Source organism: Acartia tonsa, chromosome 2, assembly GCF_053477335.1.
Source record: "Acartia tonsa isolate MP-2025a chromosome 2, ASM5347733v1, whole genome shotgun sequence".
NCBI classification, from domain to species: Eukaryota; Metazoa; Arthropoda; class Copepoda; order Calanoida; family Acartiidae; genus Acartia; species Acartia tonsa.
In genome coordinates, this window is record NC_137261.1 from 42,460,069 (window position 1) to 42,482,677 (window position 22,609).

General features: G+C 32.9%; 1 protein-coding gene across 2 annotated transcripts in view; it reads right to left on the minus strand.

Annotated features, from left to right (window-relative positions):
• The window catches only part of LOC145312807 (uncharacterized), a 28,423-nt gene extending 6,898 nt beyond the window's left edge, over positions 1-21,525 (minus strand). For both annotated transcript variants that reach the window (XM_080152045.1, XM_080152044.1), the window contains exons 1-4: positions 21,479-21,525; positions 20,777-20,869; positions 11,670-11,721; positions 8,637-8,675 (exon numbers count right to left, since the gene is read on the minus strand). In XM_080152045.1, the coding sequence (XP_080008171.1) occupies positions 8,637-8,675; positions 11,670-11,721; positions 20,777-20,869; positions 21,479-21,516 (222 nt within the window). In that variant the 5' untranslated portion in view covers positions 21,517-21,525. The remainder of the gene's footprint in view (positions 1-8,636; positions 8,676-11,669; positions 11,722-20,776; positions 20,870-21,478) is intronic.
• Between the last annotated feature and the right edge of the window lie 1,084 nt (positions 21,526-22,609).

Here is a 22,609-nt window from a genome sequence, read left to right on the forward strand (position 1 = left end):
TCATCTTTTTTTTCTTTCTAGTTCTGTCGTAACATAGCTTCACATTAACTCACTGGATGCGATTTATAATACTTTCATTGCATTGTTGTGAATTTTTTTTATAAAAGTTATGAATAATGTAATAATTTTTTTAGTGGTATCAAGAGAAAGATTGGACTGATTGATTGAAATCTTAGTTAAGATTAATAATAATTATTTATCGCATTGTACTATAGACAGCTTTCCGCGGAAATTAAAATAATAAATAATAAGATTAAAACTGGTATTAAAATTATGATTTGGAAAATTATCTGTAATACGATGCCACGATGATTTTTCAGAATGGTTAAAACCGGTTCTAATCCAGCGGATATTAATCGGATTCGAAGCAATACTGGAAAAATCCTTACAATGCATTTTCAAAGTTTATTTTTTAAAAGAATTTGAGATCTTTTGTAACAAAATACTAAATTATTAATAACTAGCGGCTACGCCCCTAGAGGCCTCTGAGGCACTTGAGGAGGAGAGAGTCGAATTAAATAATTAAATTTCTTATTTTATATTTTAAAAGAAAAAGTAAAAAAAATTTTTTTGGGGGGGGTTCCCCCCCCCCTCATTTTTAGTTTTAGTTAAAAAAATGAAAAAAAAAATTGTTTTGGGGTGGGGATTTTTCATTTTTTTTGGGGGGGGGGGTTGGGGGTGTCCCACCCCCCAAGAAAATAGTTATAAACCTTCCCAGGACCTATGAGAAGCTACCCTGTTAAGGAGAACCCGATCGGTTCAGCGGTTAGCGAGATCTTTCGGTACAAACACACAAACACACAGACATCCTGTTACTTTAGTATAAGGATAGAACAATATGGTTCCTACTATTTCTTTGATCTTTTAGACTGTTTTTGTTCAAATTATACCTTTTTTCTTTTTGAAACAGTATAAGCAAATAAAACTGATAATTTGCATAATAGTTTGGAAACGTAAAATCACTTTAATACCTTCCATATTAAACTTTTATTTTATTCCAAGAAAAATTTCATTTTATCAAGTCCAATAAAATCTCTACACCACATTTTAGCATTGGTCCTGGTTAGATTTTAGCCAACTTTTTTGGAGGAGAAAGGGGCGGAGTGGAATACATACAATAAACCCTCTGGTCCTCCCTCCAAAAAAGAGATTTTAACCAAAAATATAATGTACCACAAACATAATATAAGGGCAGTTCACTAAAATTTTAATATCACTATGTAAATTCTAAAGTACACTTTCTACTCCTCTAAAAATAGAAGTAATTAATACGAAAATGGTCATAAAACTTGCAACGCCAACTTATTCATGGTTTTGTAGAAAGGTAGAGTTAAAACTCTCGCGCATTTCCTGATATTTAAAAGGCAAAAACAGAAAAATATAAAACAATAAATGTAATTTGTTTAGATATATAACTGAGACAACTACCTTACCCCAGTCTTGGAGACCTTTCTTGTCTGCTAGAAAATTTCTTTTTTTTTTTAGCGACTTTGCTGTGTTGATATTTATGATGCTATTGGCTGAAAAGATCCAATTGAAAGTCGGAAAAGAGTCCATGAAATGGGGGCAGTTATTTAACCCCTTCCCCCTCTATTGTTTTACTCTAATATAAAAACAATACAATGAAAAATTTTATTTTGTGGGTTACCAGCCGCATTTTTAGTACTTGGTTCTAATATTGTCATATTTGCAACCACGCCTGCCAACTCCATTTTTAACAGTAAGTTAACAACGTCAGTATTAAAAAAATAGAGAGATCTATCTGGCCATTGAGAGTTATTTCAGGTTTATTTAACTTCTGTATGAACATGTAGTCTCAGATTTGTCAAATTATTATTGTTTTTAAATTTGAAATTGCAACCCAATCTGTCCCACTTTTGAGCAAGACGATTCCTATATGACGTCATATAAAGGGAAAAGAAAATGGGAAGGAGGGGGGGGGGGGGTAAGAAAATCTCTTCAAAAGAGATGGGAGAAAAGGGAATCGTTTTGCTCAAAAGTGGGACAGATTGGGCTTCGTCCTTAACTTACAAATGTTTTGATGATTCGTAGCTGATCTTTCGATGCTTATATATTTAACCAGCCTAATATTATGCGGCTACCGAACTCCTATATATAAGTGTTTTTCTTATGTTGCTTTAAATTGTTTCCTGTATATAAAACCTTAACTAGTTTACATCATTTGTCTTCGTAGAAAAGATCTAGATTCATCCATCCGGGGATGCAAAAATGGAATTGGAAGTTTTTACAAAAACATATTGTATTAGTATTAAGATAGCCTAAACATTAGGTTGAAGCAGCTTAAAGTGTATATAAAACAATGACGTTTTACAATACAAATGACCAATAATCCCTGCCAATAATAATTCAGAATACATTTTAATTGACTAATGGAAAAAAATATACTGGCCTTTCATTGGTCATTTGTGTTGTAAAACGTCATTATTTTATGGGCACTATAAGCTGCTTCATTAGGTTTATTATTGGTACATTATTTCGATGTAAATAAATATAAAAAATAATCTATGATTTTTTAAAATTTAGACTAGCCTTTTAATTTTTTACTTGAATGATTTTGAAAGAACCATGTTGTAGAATCTATACAACAGAACAATCTAGGGTCGCTTGAAAATGCTGCTACAAAAAAGTTTGTTTATGATGTGAAAACACCATATAATTGCCTCTCTGTGCAACTTCATTATAGATTTCGCATTTTCAAGGTTTACTTCCTTGCTTTCAAGATTATTAATTGCTTCACTCATAGCTACTCGGGGGGGGGGGGGGGGGGAGGATTGACGGCTGAAACTTCTTGTCAACATTCCTAATAATATGGAGCTTAATTAAGTATAAAACATCTCTGGCAGTCAGATTGCTTTTAGCAAGTTTTCAGCTACTATTATATTTTTTATATATTTTGCCAAATCTTTTTTTTCTCAGCTCCTATTTTCTATTGTAAATCCATTGTCCTATATTTAACTAATTTGTTTAATACGATTTGCTACAAACAAAATTAGCATTTGTTTTCAAATTTGTGTTGTATTTAAATCTAAATTTTCTTTCACGAGACACAGGGGGGAATATTGAAAATGAATGTTTTACAAAGTAGTATAATGTAGTAAACTTTCTTACATATAAGCCAAACAAACATTATTTAAAAGAATATTTTAAAAGCAGCTAATAAAACATTCAGATAGAAAGAGGTCAATTGGCTGAATATCACACCAGTCCCCGTAATAACTAGTAATAACATTTTCTTATTCGTTGGCTTAACAACTTTTTATGGACTTCAGTGAATTTTGAATTGGTTGGTTTATTAAGATGAGTGTTCAAACTTTCAACCACTAATTTTAATCTACAAAAATGGTTATTTTTGTATCATGACTGGGGATGTGCACTTATATCGGCCATTGTCTTATCCCTGTAGATCCCTGCTAATATTATTAAAAAGAGAAGCACAGTTACCTGTAATGCTCGGTATAACAATACAAAAAGAAACATAGAAAAAGTGTTGTGCTTAAATAGATACATCAGACAGAAGGACAAACGCTTATGGAGCAGCTTCACTAATAAAAACTGAGAAAAAAGGCCTTTTGTAAAATGATTTGTAAACAAGGTAACCAATGAAGTAAATTAAAGAGAATTATTGTAATTTTTGAAAGCAAAATCTCAGTTTTGTATAAACACTGCCACATAACTATAGCTTGGCTTTCTATTTGGATGGGTTTGAAGATTAGACTTGATATTTATGTCCATTCAAACCTTATGCCAAACTTTTTTAGACCAATAGAGTTATTAGTATAGATGCATAGGGTCAGATATATAACGTCCAGATATCGCTTCTATAATTCTGTAAAATGAAATTTTTGAACAGTAAGGACTTTTAGTGGAACTAATAATGTATTTGGTGTTTATTATTAAAATTTGCCAAATAAAATTACATATAGTTTACATTAAGTATGTACAGTTATACTAAAATATAGAGTAGCTACGTTGTGTTATTACATATGTTCTTTTCTTTTCCAGTATGGCTTCGAAACCGATTAATCCGCTGGTTTAGAACCGGTTCTCAGAAATACTTAAAAAACGTGTATGGCATCGTAGTTCAGACAATTTTGCATAAATATTGAAATAAAAATCAAATGATCAATACCAGGTTTGTTAACCCAGGTTTTATAATTTTTCATTTTAATATCCACGGAAAGCTGTCTAATACGATGCGACAAATAACTATTCAAAACTTTAAACTTTAGAATAAACTAATATTCGGCACTCTATTATATTTTGTATTCTTAGCCCGTATTGAAACTGTAACCATTGCCAAAATTTGTGTTTTTATAATTGAACAACGACCAACTATTTCTGCATAAACGCTTTCCAAATACATTTTATTTTTACAACGAGCAATAACGGAATAACTTACTTGAGAAGCAGCTTTAGTGCCTATAAATAAATTACGTCATACAATAAAATTTTTCTATGATAGGCTAGTATTCCTTTCATCATTGGTCAATTAAAATGTTTACTGGCCCAACATTGATCATATTTATTGTATGACGTCATTTTTTTAGGCACTATAAGCTGATACCTTAGTCCTTGGCTTAGGACTATTATGGACCTTCACTAGTTTCTTAGGTTCTATCTATTTCAACAATAACAAACAACCATTTGATTTTATGACCTTTACCTGGGATTAAGATATTTCCTTTCTAAATCGAAGCTTTCCTTTAATTAGGGTAGCTTTATTCATTAATTTAGGCATGTTAGAATTGTCCTATCGATTTCAAACTTTTCATGATGATTTCTATAACAGTTAGATAAGATTTAGAAATCGTAGCAACTCTATTATCGTTATAAGAATGTCCGTACGTCCATTTAAAAGTAGGTAAGTTTCTAAGTATATGCATGACACATTCTGACTGGGATTCAAACCCATTACCAATCTCAAACACCATTCACTTACCCTAGTATCCTTGTGAAAATTAAATCTAAACTATATTAGCATAATACCAATACTTCTGAATTCTTAGTCTATAGCACGCTTCATAACTAAACAAGGATGATAGCCGAGAAAATCACGTTTCCCCCACTTTGTCTCAGACGGACAGACGGACGGACAGACGGACAGACGGACAGACGGACAGACGGACGGACATTTCGAATTATAGAGTAGCTTCGCTACTAAAAACAATGAACTTAATATAGTTTGTGGTTTGTTGATATCTTCACCCATAGCCTCTACGAACTTAATGCTAAAACGTATTGATCAGGGTACGTTTTCTCCTTCAAATTATCTTATAATTATAATGTTTTAACTGTGTCTATTTCAGTAGGACTATACCTATAATTTCTTTTCTTACAAACAGTTCAGAATCAACTTTAAGTTTCATTTAGAACTAAAGTTCTAAAATCAGGTTAAACCTAGGTTAAAACTATTTATAACCCTACCAAATGAGTTTTATGTAACAGAAGAGTGTCAAAATTAACTTTTAGCATAACTTTGAAATTGTATGCAGTTTTCAGTTAGGTAACCTACAATTTAATTTTGTCATTATGTAAATAATTATAATTATTTAATTGAGATTAAGTGAAAATAGCTTGAAAAGAATGAAATATTTAAAAGTAACAAAGCAATAAAAAAAATTATTATTTTTGTCTATATTGCCAAAAAAAAACTTTAAGATTCTTCAAAAAGCAAAGAATACCGTTTATATTAAAATTTGGTACTTACTTACATGTGGTAGACTGGAGCACCGAAACCCCCCCCCCCCCGCTTAGTTTTGACAAAAATCAAAAATAAGGGAGGGTAGTTTTTTAATGTCTGGAAAAGGGCAAGGAGGAAAAGTTCAGGGCAAGGCAAAGACTTTTTGTTCAAAACCCCCCCCTTAATTTTGAAGAAAATCAAAAATAAGGGGGGGGTAGTTTTTTCACTGTACAACACGCCAGAAAGTTGAGTGAGGTAAATCAAGTAAATCCAGTATACCAGAGGGGAAACCTTATTACAGGGATATTCATGTTTTGGGGCATAATTTCCTTATTTATTGACTGATTTTAGTAATTGATGTATCCCTGAACAGGTAGTCTTAAGGAGAATATATCAGAAGTGTTTTCATGGGGACTGAGGGGGAAATGGGGAAAAAGGGAAGGAAGGGGACAATTTCTTTACTTTTCACCATAGACTTGTTATTTATTGTCCAAATTTAGTGATTGATGTGTTTTTGGAAAGGTAATCTTTAGGGGAATACATTAGAAGTCTTTTTATAGGGATGGGGGAATGGGGGAAAGGGGAAAAAGGGAGGGAAGGGGACTATTTCTTTACTTTTCACCATAGACTTGTTATTTATTGTCCAAATTTAGTGATTGATGTGTTTTTGGAAAGGTAATCTTTAGGGGAATACATTAGAAGCCTTTATATAGGGAAGGGGGAGAGGGGAAAGGGGGAAAAAAGGGAAGGAAGGGGACAATTTCTTTACTTTTCACCATAGACTTGTTATTTATTGTCCAAATTTAATGATCAATATATTTTTGAGGTATTATGACAAACCCTAGATACATCAAACAGTAGATGAACAATTGCTAATTAGACAAACACTAGACACAATATAAGCTAGATATGACAAACGCTAGAATACAACAAAGGCTAGATTTTTCTAAAAGTGACAAACAATAGAAACAGGCCTAAGGCAAATGAAAGAAAAAATCTGGCGTTATCCTCTTAGGAAAATTTTGATCAATCTTAAAAATTTTGGTAACCCCCCGCCCCCCTACAGAGTTTGAATTCAATCTTTGCCTTGCCCTGCACTTTTCCTCCTTGTCGTTTTCCAGACATTATAGGCAAGGCAGAGATTGAATTCAATCTAAGTCTTTGCCTTGCCCTGAACTTTTCCTCCTTGCTGTTTTCCAGACATTATAGGCAAGGCAGAGTTTGAATTCAATCTTAGTCTTTGCCTTGCCCTGCAGAAAAATTTCAAAAAACTTTTAGGTTAGGTAAGGTTAATTTATAGGCTAGGGAGCTGAGCACTGCAGCCACATATGTTCGTTATCTGAAATCCCGCGCTCTTTTGTGCAGCCACTCCAATTTTCCCCCCCCCATACCCTGACATAGTGAAGTGAGTCAAAAGAGAGTTTTCATTGATTGCATTTTTTTAGCCAATACCATAATCTCCTTTCCCCCCAATAGCCAATAGCAAAGCAGATTTTTTTCTTCAAGTGAATATAAAAAGGCTGAGTGGACAGAATATCTTTAGTCGTGCAAAGCTTTTGGTCCAGAACTGTGTTTCTGTTGTACCGGTTGCCACGCTAGACTATTGAGGGCCGAGGCTTATGTCTCCCTACACTTACCCTCCCTCCAAACCCTTCCTTCCTGTCTAACATAATAACATTTTACAGGAAATATTATTTTGTAGTCGGGGAAGGGAGGTAATCAAATTATCAAAATTACAAAATCACTTGCTAAGAGGAAAATACCAAACATCCTATTATATAAAGTAAGCTTTTTTGTCTGTAGTAAAGAATCTCAACAATGAAAACTCTCTTTTGACTCACTTCACTATATCAGGGTATGGGGGGGAAAATTAAAGTGGCCGCACGAAAGAGTGCGGGATTTCAGAGAGTACACACAGAAAACATTTAAATATTAAGGTTTCACATTTAAAACCGAAGAGTTTTCTAACATTTGCGCCGAGATGTTTACCAAAGCTATAGTCGGGAAGCCCATCCATGATACCAACAGTATTAAATTTAAATGAATATCTCAATTATCCTATTTAGGAAATAAAAATATTTTCAAAATTGAGAAGTTCCCCTGAAAACGAACATCTGTGGTAGCAGCAGTTGGCTACCTAGCCTATAACCTAACCTAAAATAGTTTTTTGAAATTATGAAAATTAGGATACCCCTCACAATGAACATCCGTGGCCGCAGCGCTCAGCTCCCTAGCCTATAACCTAACCTTACCTAACCTAAAAGTTTTTTGAAATTTTGAAAATTTGAGTACCCACCCGACAATAAACATCTCTCATCAACAGCGCGCGCAAAAAAAAGTCACAATGATCATTACACTACCTATATTTAAACTTTTTAAACACACAACATGATTGGTGGAAACGTTAAATGAAATGAGTTCCTCAAATTCAAACTTATTCAGACTCAACAGCGCACAAAATTAAAACCTTTTACTGGCCCCCCTCCCCTCCTCCTTATTTTCTGTTCAGGGATACATCAATTACTAAAATCAGTCAATAAATAAGGAAATTATACCCCAAAACATGAATATCCCTGTAATAAGGTTTCCCCTCTGGTATACTGGATTTACTTGATTTACCTCACTCAACTTTCTGGCGTGTTGTACAGTGAAAAAACTACCCCCCCCTTATTTTTGATTTTCTTCAAAATTAAGGGGGGGGGGGGGTTAAAAACTACCCCCCCCCTTATTTTTGTCAAAACTAAGCGGGGGGTTAAAAAACTACCCCCCCCCCTTATTTTTGATTTTTGTCAAAACTAAGCGGGGGGGGGGGGGGTTTCGGTGCTCCGGTCTTCACATGTAAGCAAGCACCTAAAATTTTATTCTAAAATAAGAAAGGAAGCTTAGAATTCTCATAGTCTTGATTACAGAGTACCTGTACTACTAAAATTGTTACCTTATATTCACGATATGCTTTCAAAATCAACTCATCTTCCTAAAAGAAAAAGAAATAATATTCAAATCTTGATTTTATTGACATATTTTTATCAATCAGATAAATTTGTGTTAATATTTTCAGAGCTACCTAAGAAAATCATTTTATTGAATTAATAGGATGTGTTTCTGTCTATTTGTCTGAGGCTTAAGATCTCTGTTCTCCTGTACAGTAGAGCTTCTTATATGTCCCGAAAAGATTTGCAACTATTTGGTTGAGAGTACCACCATCCTTCCAAGAGAATTCGGCCCTTGAAATAACTCCCTTAAGTAGAGGCCTCTAGGCGCGTTAACGCTAGTTTAGTTAATAGCTCAGCAAAATATTCATTCTAAAACAAGAATAAGATTGTTCAATGTTCATGTTAGGGATATATTCTAGAACTAGCTTTCTTTTTTCCTGTATTATATTTGATTACAGAAATTATAAATATCCTGAATTATCTGTCTATAATCTGTTTAACTAGGTATTAAGATAATTGAATTATGCTATTAAATTATGATTATTTTATGTTGAATTATGTTACAAATCTCCCGAAAAAGTTTGCAATTTATAATCTAAAACAACTTAGCCTATGAAAGTATAATTGAGAAAGTAGAGTCTAGTTTTGAGAAAATATTAGCAATACATACTTCAAACTAATTATAATATTACATTTGCCTCACTATATAATATTAATTAAAATGGTTTGTTATAACTGATCTTAATCAAAAAGAATGAAAAAAAGAATAAAAAGAAATTTAAATGTTTAAGTGTTTTAAAAAGTAATGTTAAATATTTAAGTATTTGACTTTTATTAGCCAAACTGTCACATTTCAAGATAAAAGATAGTTAAAGATGAAAGGGTAAACAAAATTAATTAAATTAATTTATTAATTTGTTGCTCTGGAGTATAAATACAAACTAATAAACAACATCAAAAGAACATGAAGTGTCCTCCTTGTCTGTAATTATTTTATAAAAAAGGTATGATGTCCGTGTGTCTCTGTGTTTGTATTTCTGTATGTCTGTGCCGAAAGATCTCCGTAAAGGTCACAGGTTTTTAACTATGTTGGAATCAGAATATCTCATCCCTCACAATAGAAAACGTCCAATAAAATATTGTCCCCCCATCCCAAATTTTTTAATTTTCTTTTCTTAAAACTAAACTTTAAAGTGTGGGTTCTTCCCCCCCCCATCTCTTTTCTTCGGCACTAGAAGGTTAAATAAATTTAGTTAAATAAACAGGCTCTGATTAATAAATGTAAATTAAATGTAAGATTTAAAGTTAAAGTGGTTTGGTTCTTGACAAGTTCCTATGAGCCTTACATAAGAATATTTACCTAATTACACAAAATCATTACAGGGCTCGGCAGCCTCAAACTTTAACCAGAATGCTTACAGAATGTTGACTCGTGGCTGCCGAGCCCTTACAAAATATTCTATTCATGTAGCAAATTAAATGTATTGAATATTATTTAAATTGATTTCAGCATAAAATGAACAAATAATTAAAAGAATTATAAAATTTCAAGATACAATTAACGGGTACTGGTAATGACGAAGCCCAAAATATATTACTTTTGCACCACGTCGTATTCCTGTGACGTCATATTCCCTATCTCTTTTTTAGGGATTTTCTTTCCCCACTTCTCCTCTCATCTCCCCCATTTTATGATGTCACAGGAAGACGACGTGGTGCAAAAGTTATGTATTTTGGGCTTCGTCACTGGTAACTAATCCTAAGCTTCATATTTCTTTTTTCTTAAAGCGTAAAAAGCCTTTTTAAAATTAAAGTAATATTTCAGATTTAAATCTTGTTCAGTTTGTACAGAAAAGTGATAAAAGTGTTATTGTGTTGAAATATCAAATGTTTGCTTCACCAAGTAAATCTATAGAGTTCGTTTAGATAGATCATAAGAAAGCTGTATCATTTTAAGAGAAAAATAAAAGGGAATCTTAATTTGAAGCTATTCACAAACTGTATAACAGTCTCCTAAGTTACAAATTACCGATGTTCACTGTTCAGTTTTGAAATATATTGCCTTAATAATTTTTTCATGGAAAAGTAATCACAAAAAAAAAGAATTTAGTGACCAATTATCTTTTTCAGGACAAAACTAGGAAATTAAAACAGTACCGGGCCAATTTTATAGTTGCTTCAAGAAAAAGTTTATTCTAGTTCTTTATTGTCTATTTTAAAAACTCTGCAATGTTTTTGCCACCAATATGTGTTAAGTACATTTGTATTTATATCTGAAGGCATTTGGTTATTGAAAAAAGGGCTTTCTTTTTGTACTACGTTGTATACATATTAAACGACATTTTATTATCATTGAAGGTTTAGGTCTTAAAAAAATGTGAGATGTTGGAAATTAATAACAATATGTAGTTAAAAATGATACCATTAGCAACAAAAGTAATTCTTGAGAAGCTCTTTATATCCCTACTAGCGGCTTCGCCCCTAGCCTCTAGGGGCTTTGCCCCAAGAGGTAATTAACAAAAAATATAATTAAGTACTACTGGTGCTGCCGCCAGTAGTTTTATGTGAACTAACTTCCCCATAAACAAAAAAATTTAAGTAGAAAATAGGTACCTATGTAAATAAAAAAAAAAATTGGGGAGGGAATTTTTATTTTTGGGGTGGTTGGGGGTTTCCCACCCCCAAGAAAATAGCCTTAAACCACAACAGGACCAGTAGGTATATTCTCTGAAGAGTAGAATCCGATCTCTTCAGTGGTTACCGAGATCTTAAGGGACGGACAGACATCAATCTTCTTTGTATTATAGATAAAAAATGACGCCATACAATACAAATTACCATTGATATGCCAATACACAAACTAAAATACCAATGGCAGCCCATTATAATTGACTAATGGTATACCAGTATGGCGTTATTTTTTAAAGGTATAGGCAAAGCTACAACTCTTGTTGAAGAGATGTACAGTACAATATTAAAACCAGTCACACATCAAATCCTAACATTGGTGGTTAGAAAAATATTTTTGTGTTTACCTTTTCCACTCTGGAGACCTGAGCTTCCCATCTTGTTTTCTCCAAAATGTATCTGAACAGGGATATAACGGATATTATTTGGAGTTAAAACTAAAATTACATAAATATCCCTCAAAGTGCTTGGCAAGCACTCTCTTCGCTTTTAAAAAAGAAGTAGAATATAATGGATAGTATTTTTCTGAATTCTTAATCCTGCGGGGTGCCCTAACCCCATGGGGCTAATACCTGCGGTGCCTAACTCTGTGGGGGGAATTCTGTACCCAATGTACTCGATATGTTATAGCAAACTACTTTATTAAAAACTATATAGCCAGAACAAGTCGATACGTACAATGCAACCTTAACTGAAAAGTATGGTTATAGTCCTTTTCGTGGCAACGCTCATTAAGGGGCGATTATTTGTATTTTTCTCAGTAGCTTTGCTCCTATTTCTAGCCCCTGCGGGGGGCTCTAACCCTGCGGGGCCAATTGTCTAAAACCTTGGGGCAATCACCTAACCCAATATAACCTAACCTAACCTAAAATAACCTATAAAAAGTCATTTTAAAAATACGACGAATCGCCCCATAAGGGGCGTTGCCACGAAAGGGCCTTTCCCAAAAGTATCATTAAAAGGAACATATAGATTGCAGAAAAATTTATGAAATTTATGTCCTTGTATTGAATACTGAATACCTTACTCCTGTTACTAGTAAACTAGAGAATGTATCTATATTACAGATATTTATTTTTATGTCTTACAAACATACTCTGCTCTGCAAAAACCAAAGTATTGAAACTTGAATAAAATTTTAAACAATACAGAAACAAGGATGATTTTGTCTATAAGTAGTGCAGCAATAATAAACTAACACTATATTTTTTCTGCAGTAAGAAAAATAGTTTAGTATCGCATCAATGTTAAAGATATCTTTCTAAATTGTTAAGATTTTTAACAAATATGACAACATCCATAAGTAGCGAAGCACTCAAAATTCATGGAAGGACCAACCGACAAAATGAATTATATAGAGAGAAGAGACCGCATTTCCCCCAAAGCGTTACGGACGGACTGATGGACAGACAAAACCAATTAAAGAGTAGCTTTGCTATAAAAACTACATATTATAAAAAAAATCTATTTAGATCTAAAATGAAATAATATTGTAAGTGTATTTATATTTTTAATTAAAAGCTGTAATTTGTACACTTTGACTTCAGTAAATCATTAGAAATATAAAATTAGTTTTACATTAAAGCTAGTTTAAACTCAATGATCCCAAGATGAATTTAACATTTTAAAGTAAATTTTCAATTCTATTTGTTTATCAATTATGAAAACAGAGAGAGAAAATGGGGAAAGATAGGAATAGAGAATGAAAGAGGAAAAGGAAGGAAAAATTGAGAGAAATTGATTTTCAAGTATTGACAAATAGATCCTAAACTTTTAAAGGCTGAAACGTTGGAAAATAAATTGTGTGTGTAGGAGTATATTTGTGGGTAAATGGATGCATAGTTTGTGTGCAATTTTAGTGTGTGTGTTGGCGTGTGTGTGTAAGTGTGTGTGTTTGTGTAAGTATGTGTGTGTGTGTAAGTATGTTTGTGTGTGTATGTGTAAGTTTAAGAGTTGAACTAAAGAATGTTTGATCAAATATTCCCATTGTTTCCCCTAATCAAAACAGGATATCCAATTTAGACTTCACAAAATGAGGATTACACGTAAAATTTAGCAAACAAAATAAATCGGTCTATTTAGCAAAGCTGTATTGTTTGTGTAAGGTATATCTAAAATGTATAGGGGGGAGGGAAAAGATGAAACGTTACAAATATATACAATGTGTCTAAAAAGAACTGAGGTTTCCAGTTTTGGGAATCAACCAGAAGGAGCATGAAAAAAAATAATTATAGGCCCATATTCTCTGTAAAAATGTACATAACATTTACTTAACGTGTTTTTCGATTCCTTAAAAATGCGGCTGTACTGATAGGTACATTTTGGGTAAAAATGCCTGATGCTAAAACTGTGATAACAAGTATGTATAATGAGGTTAGGGGGGGTGGGGGTTGTCGAAAAGAAAACCTACCCAAAAGTGCTTAAAAATATAATGAAATAAATTATGCAAGGCATTTTTATTATAAAAAAAAATATGGTTGGATAAATTCAATTATAATGACATTTAAAGTATTCTATATAGATAAATATTTGAGATAATTATTTTTGTTGTAATGAACGAATACCAATCCAATTTGGCCACAGTTCAAAGCAAACAAAATTTATTACTTGAAATGGTTTTGCAAGATTTCTGTATGTTGTTGTGATGCTTCTCGGGATATTATATGAAGAAACAATTGAATCACTTCAAAACCAAGAATTGAGATTTTAAACGGACAGTAGGGAAATTTATGCATTGTTTATCTCTTACAAATAATGCAATGAAGCAGGAGTCAAAAATTATAATGCACCAATTAATAATAGTTAGTAAAGTAAAATAGGCAATGCAACGTTTAATCTCAAAAATTATAATCATAATTAAACCTTAAACAGACAAACAAGCAAACAAAGTTAAGTAATGTTTACAGTTAATAATTTTTTTAAGTTAAAATCTACAAACAATGTAAAATTTGCTTTCAGTTAATTTAAAAGCGATTAAGGAGTTATTATTGAAGATATTATTGTTTCGGAACGCAATGCCTAGCCGTTCTCGAAATCTTATCTCGAAGCCCTCCGAATGACCAACATAGTGAAGTTTACGAATGTGTATTTATTACCATGAAAACAGTAAGTCTAAAACAAAAATATAAGAATTAATTACATAAAATTAATTGTTATTATTTTTTAGCATCGAGGTTGCGTGATTTTGATTTAATAAAAAATATGAATTTTCTAAAAAACTTAAAATTGGCACGAATCATATTAAATCGCATCAGAAATTGATAATTTTAGAATAAAATAATCAAGAATATAAAAGTAAATATTCGTATATCAAAACTTAGCAGTTAAATGGTCTATTTGTTGAAAAATTAATGATTTAAATTTCTTCATAAAATTGTACCATTCTATGCTTATTTTCAAGAATTAAAAGATAAATTCTTACCACATATGATGTCAAACTAAGCAGGAAGGCTTATTTGAGATATTCCACACATCAGAGCACATGTATATTCAAGCAATACATTATTTTCATTCACGTAGCTCCTCACGTGGGACTTATCAAAGGAAAAAGTGCGCGTCTCTTTTGTCCGTTTACAAGCCACGCGCCGCGCGGAGATAGTTCGGAATGCCGCGTAACACACTCATTCTCTGGGGAATTCTGGTGTAAGGAAACAGGGATTAATGGGTTCGAACTTGCCAGGGAATACAAGAAATACATACCGAAACACACCCGTCTATTCACTGGGAATCGAACACAATACCTCATCTTTGCAATATGCGTGCAGACAGTGTCCACGAAATCACAATCTCACAACACATAAACCACAAGAGTTTAAAATGTCATGGCCATAAGGCCTAAAATTGGTTATGGTAACTTACGAATACCACAATAACTCAAACCGCCTCAGCTACCACATAAGGACAGGAATAAGGAATGGGAAAAGCATTCAACATTCATGAAATGCACATTTACCACTCACACATCTCATTATATCATGGCCTCATAATCTCAAATAAAATTAGAATTACAGACCATGTAATTGCGAATACATGAATTAATAATCATTAGTACCTAAACTTATAATAGGTACCTACATAATAAAATAGGTAAGTGATTTTTATACTAAAAATCGCATCGATAATTAAATAATCAACTCAAACTTTTTTCATCAAAAGAAAGAAAGACTAAATAATAACATTTCTTCTACTAAATCTTTTTGCTAGAAAAGAAAAGTAAAATTGCATAAAAACTTCTCAATAATTAGAATTTTTCTTCGACAGAAAAATAATTGTGCTTACATCTAAACATTTTTCAGATAAGATAAGTAAGATCCTTAAATCTAAACATGTTTTAATAAAATAGATACTTAAATCTAAATAAAATATGACTGTAAAAAAATCATCAAACTTCGGAAAATTAAAATTTCATAATTTTAAATCTTCGTGAATCAAAATTGCGTAAAATTAAAATTGCAATTGAAATATGCAAATTAAATTTACTAAAATAAAACAAAAGCTCAATGTAAGAAAAGAACTTTTCTAAAAATGCTGAATCTCCAATTTCTCTCTGTTTTAAGAAGAAAGCAACATATACATATTCATACAGTCATAATTAAAGGCAATTTGGGCCTCAGTTAGAATGAATCCCTCAAGATACAAACTAACAATATCCATCAAATAATAATAAATGCCTTGTTCCAGCTATCCTGTCGGACGTTATGACTTTCCATCACATCTTTTGATACTGCATAATTTCCAACAGGATTTCTGGCGCAGGGCTGCATCAACTGAAACAAACATAATTAGTGATGTTTAATTCAAAACAAAATAAAAAGAATCATGAAATAATTCAAAGAAACTTTTAAATTCATCAATCAAAGCAATTCAAATCAAAATAAAATATTTTATGCTTTAGTTTTGCCGTTTTGCGTCGGGCCTGGCCGAGGAAACAGAGCTTAGGTACGTCGTAAAGCGGTCTTATTAAGCTAAATTCTACGAAAATCAAAGAATCTACTTAATTCATCGTGAAAAAAATCTACATTTTTTCTTTAGATACATCAGTTCAAAGGTAAATAGTAATAATTTTAATATGCATGTAATATTAAATTATTTATGTGATTGTAATAATCATAAAGAAATATTTAAATGATGTAAAATCTCATTTTGTTAATTTCTTATCATATCAAATTTCAATCCAACAAGGATAAAAATGTTTATATCTGTATAGGTACCTAGGAAATTTTCCTCGAAAAAATCCCAGGTCTCGGAAAGACTTAAATCATTGAAAGAACTTGCGAAAACGTATAAAAACTTAAGTTTGCATTTCAAATGAAAAAAATCTTGCATCGATTTGAAAGTTTAAACGAAATTGTATGAAAATTTGCGTTACTTATAAATCTTAAGAAATGGGTAATTTCTTTTTTTAAAAAAATACTGCTTCAATTTTAATATATGCGATAAAAATGAAGGTAGAGTTAATTTGAAATATGCATAGTTTATCTTAAATTAATTCTGTGATATTCATATAAAATAATAATCAATATTTTAATAATACCATACATCGTGTTCATTATTATAAATGCTTAAACATGAACGAAAAATATATGTACCTAGGAAAATAATTGCTAAAAGTATTTTCTCAAGGTTTAAAATTGTCCGAAATCGCTAGGTATGTATATTACTACGAATCTCTGCTCTCGGAATGAAAAAATCTTTACGCGTGGATTAATAGGAATCCCAGCTCCCGGAGTGAAAGAAAAACTTTTGTACATGAATTGTTAAAAATCTCTGCCTCCGGAATGAAAGAAAATCTTTGATTTGCTTACAAATTTAAACAAATATCTTGATTTTTGCGATAATCTTTTAAAATAATAATGAGGAATATTTTAAACATTATCATAATAATATTACATGTTGTGTTCTTTACTTTAATGCATTATTTCATATGAGAATCTGAGAAATAACATTTTTTAGTAAACGTGAACCATAAAAAAAATACCTCGAAAAATAATTTGTACAAAAATCTATTTTTCTCGACTTAAATTCTGCAAAAATCATTTCACGAACTTTTGCTTTTCAAAATCATACTTAAAGAAACAAAATCTTTTAAAATCTGCTTTAAAAGTCTAAACAGTTTTGTAGAATTTTTGTGCTTAGGTATGAACAATAAAATTAGTTGAATAATGAATACTTATTCTTTACAGAACCAATTTAGGTTCCTTTCACAAGCTGAACATATAACTTGTAATATTTTCTTTAAAGATCATTTTCGCACATAAATAGTTTATGTTGTAGATTAGATATGTGTGGTTTGAAAATTTTCAATGACTTTCTGGCGGCAACACCCGCCATATTTCCACCTGCCATATTGCAGGCCTCTTACCCTGTGTCGGGCGGCAAGCTTGGCAGCAACCAAGCCAATTCTTGATTCACAACAGCACCTAGGCATGTAATTGAAAAAGTGTGGCTGTCATAAAACTTAGAATCATCTACCGGCTTTTGTCCGGCCGGAACCGAAACTCCCATCGGCTCTTGTCCGGCCGGGACCGAATTTCTTATCGGCTCTTGCCCAGCTGGAACCGAAACTCCCGTCGGCTCTTGTCCATCTGGAACCAAAACTCTGATCGGCTCTTGTCCAACCGGAACCGAAACTCCAGTCGGCTCTTGTCCGGCTGGAACCGAATCATTCATTGGCTCAACACCCGCCGTAACAATATTATCAACGGCTACAGTATCGTCACCAATATCATCAGGATTAACTGCAGCACAACTAACATCATTATCAGTAATAGCCACGGCAACACCCGCCGTAGCCATGTTGTCAACGGCTGCAGCACTAGCAGAACCAAAAGGTTCATCAGCAGCGTTACAAGCAGAACCAACAGGTTCATCAATAGCATCACAAGCAGCACCAACAGTCGGCTGCGGCTGAACATCTGAGCTTTCTGGTTTTAAAAACCCTATAGCTTCACTATCCAACTCGAAATCTGAGCAGACAACATACCTACTCTTTGCTAATCCATAAGCACTAACAGCAAAATATCCAGATCCAAACAGGCTGGAGTAAAGCATGGTTTCTCCTACTGAGCGTTCAGAGTAGGGAAACATCGACGGGCGCAGGTGCCCAATGAGCAAATCCACCTGCCCATTAACCAAAGTAAAATCTTCAGGTTTCATATCAAACAAAACAGCTGCCTCCACAGGATTCATGGAGCAGATCGCCTCTTTAGGACCAATGAGAGGCACTACCACAGGTTCTAACATGTGATAATTCTTGTGTCGATCAACTAAACATAGCTTGACCGTCGGGAGACATTTAACTTCACCATCAGCTAGAGAAATTCTTGCTGAACGTCCAGTAAAAGGTAACTGAAGTTTATTAACAAGTGACTGGGTTACCATTGAGATGGTTGAACCAGTGTCCCACATGGCGGAGACTGGGACCTTCTGGCGATTAATATCAACGACGTCTAATTGTTGTAACATTAACATTAGGTTCGCCTCAGGGGAAGTATGTGCTTCATAGACGGCGGCAGCCATATCAACACTCTCATGCAGAAGGTTGTTATGGGTCTGACCACAATTATCCACTTTGCATCCGCCTATTACATCTGCCTTCGGGCAATCCACAGATTTATGCCCTTTCTGCAAACAAAGCCAACAGCATCCAGCACTCTCCACAATACTCTTCCTGTCTGGCACTGACAGGTCATGAAATTTTGGGCACTTGTAAAGTAAGTGCATATCATTACAGCCATTAACAAAACATGACTGCTTCATCTTAGATTTACCAGGTTTACCTACGGCGGTAGCTGCTGTCGCAGGATTACCTTTCTTCTTAGAGGGGGTGTCCATATCAGTCGAGCACCGCATTAAAATAGCGCCCCTCTGTTCCTCGATAATCTGCATCAACTTTGGCAAATTTGGGACGTCCATTGAGCCCAATGCCAAATTAAGCTTATCTTGAAAATCTCGGGGTAACTTCTTGGATAACATCTCCAGAAGGATCACGGTCAACCACTGGCTGGTGGTAACCTCATCATCTTCATCATCTTTAGTCAGCTGCTCCATCTTCAAGCATCGATCATATAGTTCAGCCTGATGGTTAGGCAAATTATCACCAACTACATCAACAACACTTTGAATGTCACTAAGCTCTTCTATAGCATCAAGAGCATCCTTCAAGGCACTATAGTCTTTTTGCACAGTAACTATATCAGAATAAATGTCACTAAATTCATCAAGCTCTTGGATTCTCAAACCAAGCTTGCTAAAACCGCCCATGATGCTGTCGAACGTTTCGAACTTGTCGTGGACAAGGATTGACTCCTTAGTGAGATGTCTAACATCAAGTTCTGAAGTATCACTGACCAACTTCATTACTCTACTTAGCTCACTGGTTAGGGCATCAACGGCTGGACGCAGCCGCTTACTCAATTGATCACCTTTATTCTTTTTAGGACCCATGATTGTCACTAAAGTTAACTGTACTGATTACGACTATAATAATGTGTGTTAAGGTATCACAACCAACACATTCACAAAACTTCACAGATTCTTCTTAGTTGCATCTGTTCTGTCTTGTTTTCATTGTTTCGGAACGCAATGCCTAGCCGTTCTCGAAATCTTATCTCGAAGCCCTCCGAATGACCAACATAGTGAAGTTTACGAATGTGTATTTATTACCATGAAAACAGTAAGTCTAAAACAAAAATATAAGAATTAATTACATAAAATTAATTGTTATTATTTTTTAGCATCGAGGTTGCGTGATTTTGATTTAATAAAAAATATGAATTTTCTAAAAAACTTAAAATTGGCACGAATCATATTAAATCGCATCAGAAATTGATAATTTTAGAATAAAATAATCAAGAATATAAAAGTAAATATTCGTATATCAAAACTTAGCAGTTAAATGGTCTATTTGTTGAAAAATTAATGATTTAAATTTCTTCATAAAATTGTACCATTCTATGCTTATTTTCAAGAATTAAAAGATAAATTCTTACCACATATGATGTCAAACTAAGCAGGAAGGCTTATTTGAGATATTCCACACATCAGAGCACATGTATATTCAAGCAATACATTATTTTCATTCACGTAGCTCCTCACGTGGGACTTATCAAAGGAAAAAGTGCGCGTCTCTTTTGTTCGTTTACAAGCCACGCGCCGCGCGGAGATAGTTCGGAATGCCGCGTAACACACTCATTCTCTGGGGAATTCTGGTGTAAGGAAACAGGGATTAATGGGTTCGAACTTGCCAGGGAATACAAGAAATACATACCGAAACAATTATAAAGTAAGAGAGTTGTATACTAAATGAATAGGTTATCCTTTAAATATATTTGAGAATCCTATTTCAAATAACAGCATTCTTATAAACTAACAAACGGCCAGATTGAAATCTGAACAACACATGAAATTCATATAAAATTTTTAGATATTTATTTGATAAAAAAACATATCTAACCTGTTATGCACTAAAGGATCAAATGTTTTATCAAAAGGTTTGAGTGTGTATAAACATTTATTTGTTCCGTAATTTTTTCTCTCTCGTCGTAATCTGAAAATACATGAAATGTGACTGAATTGCTAGAAAGATTTGCTGACGGGTTTTTAGAAATGAGCTTTTTGTGAACAAAATGTTTTTTGAGCGACTGAAGTTAATTTGAAAAAAAAGTGTGGATTATTGAAGCTGTGCCTGCTGAATAACGAATTTGAAATTTGTGTACATTACTTATTTATCGCATCGTATTATAATCAGCTTTCCAGGGATATAAAAATACATTTTTTTATCCATGGAAAGCTATTTATAATACGATGCTATACATAATTTTTCTATATGGGAACTTGTTCTAATCCACCGGATATTTATCAGTTTCGAAGAGATACTGGAATAGATTTAAATATTTTAAACCAACACATTTGTATACAAGACTTGTAGAGTAACAACGCAAATTGACAAAAAGCGTCCTTTTTTTTCAGAATTACGTAAAGTTGTGTGCAAGCTTCCAAATGCGCTTATTAGGTCAAGCTATTCTTAACTATGACCAAGCGCATTGTATAAATAAACTCGTAATTAAGAATTGTTTGACCTAATAAGCACATTTGACTGGTAGCTTGCACCCAAATTTACGGAATTCTGCGGAAAAAAAATTACACTCTCATTTACCTAGCAGATCTAGTTAGCTGTGCTATAATAGCCGCCATACTTCTTAAATAAATAGAATTGTTATACTTTAGTTTAAAATTTGTTAATTAAAAGTTAATAAAATACAGCTAAGATAATAAGCAAACAATAATAAGCATGAATAAATTTGGAAAAAACGTTGTAACAATATTTAGACTTTGAATTTTTAAAATTGTTATATTTACTTTAATTTAAGTTGGGTGTTGATCATGTAGGGGATGGGGGAGGTGGGATCTAGGTGGGTTTACTAATCCCTGATATTGAAATAATATAACCTCCTCAATTTGGTTTAAGGAGGTATCAAAATATTCGGGTGCATTCTTGCACCCCCATGTGCACGCTTCAGGTTTGAAACATAACATTTATATAACAAACGGATAAGTGCTTTACATATAAAGTTTATGAAAAAGAATATGTCAAGTCTTTTCAAAATTTGATATTTTATCATGAAAAGTTTTTATGCTCATGAGCATTGTCCCTAAAATGCTTTACTTTCCAAAAATAACAACATCTACGTACTGCTTTTCAAGAAAAGTTGAAATAATTTCCTATTTTATTCATAAGAAACGTTTAAAGTTTTTCAATTAATACATCTTGCAATAATACTTGTTATTCTTTATTTATCTATCTACTAGCGGCTAAGCCATTAATGACTAAAAGAAAAGCCATAACAGTCCAGCGGATAGAAATATCATTAGGTACTTTCAGGAAGACAATTAAAAATAGATTCCGCAACTTTAATAAAGAAATAATTAAAATGTTTCGTGGTTAATGTTAAGTTGATATCGCAAAATTTTACTACGAAAAAAAACATAAAGAATGAAGTAAAAGCTTAAGCAAAGCTTGCTGAGAGGGTTAGAGAGGGAGAAGTTTAAGTAAAAAGGAAAATGTTAAAGAGTTCCATTGATTTCTTCATCAAAGGCTGATCAGGAAAGTGCATTTTACAAGCCGAAGCTACTAATTAACCATCTCAATGTCCGTTTGTCCTAGACATCAATTCTAGATTTTATTAAACTAAACTTTTTTTAGACAATTTTTCATAAAGAATTGAAAAAAGGATGAGGTAGCTTTGTATTTGTTTCTAACTTTAGGTCAGATTAGGTTAGATAATAG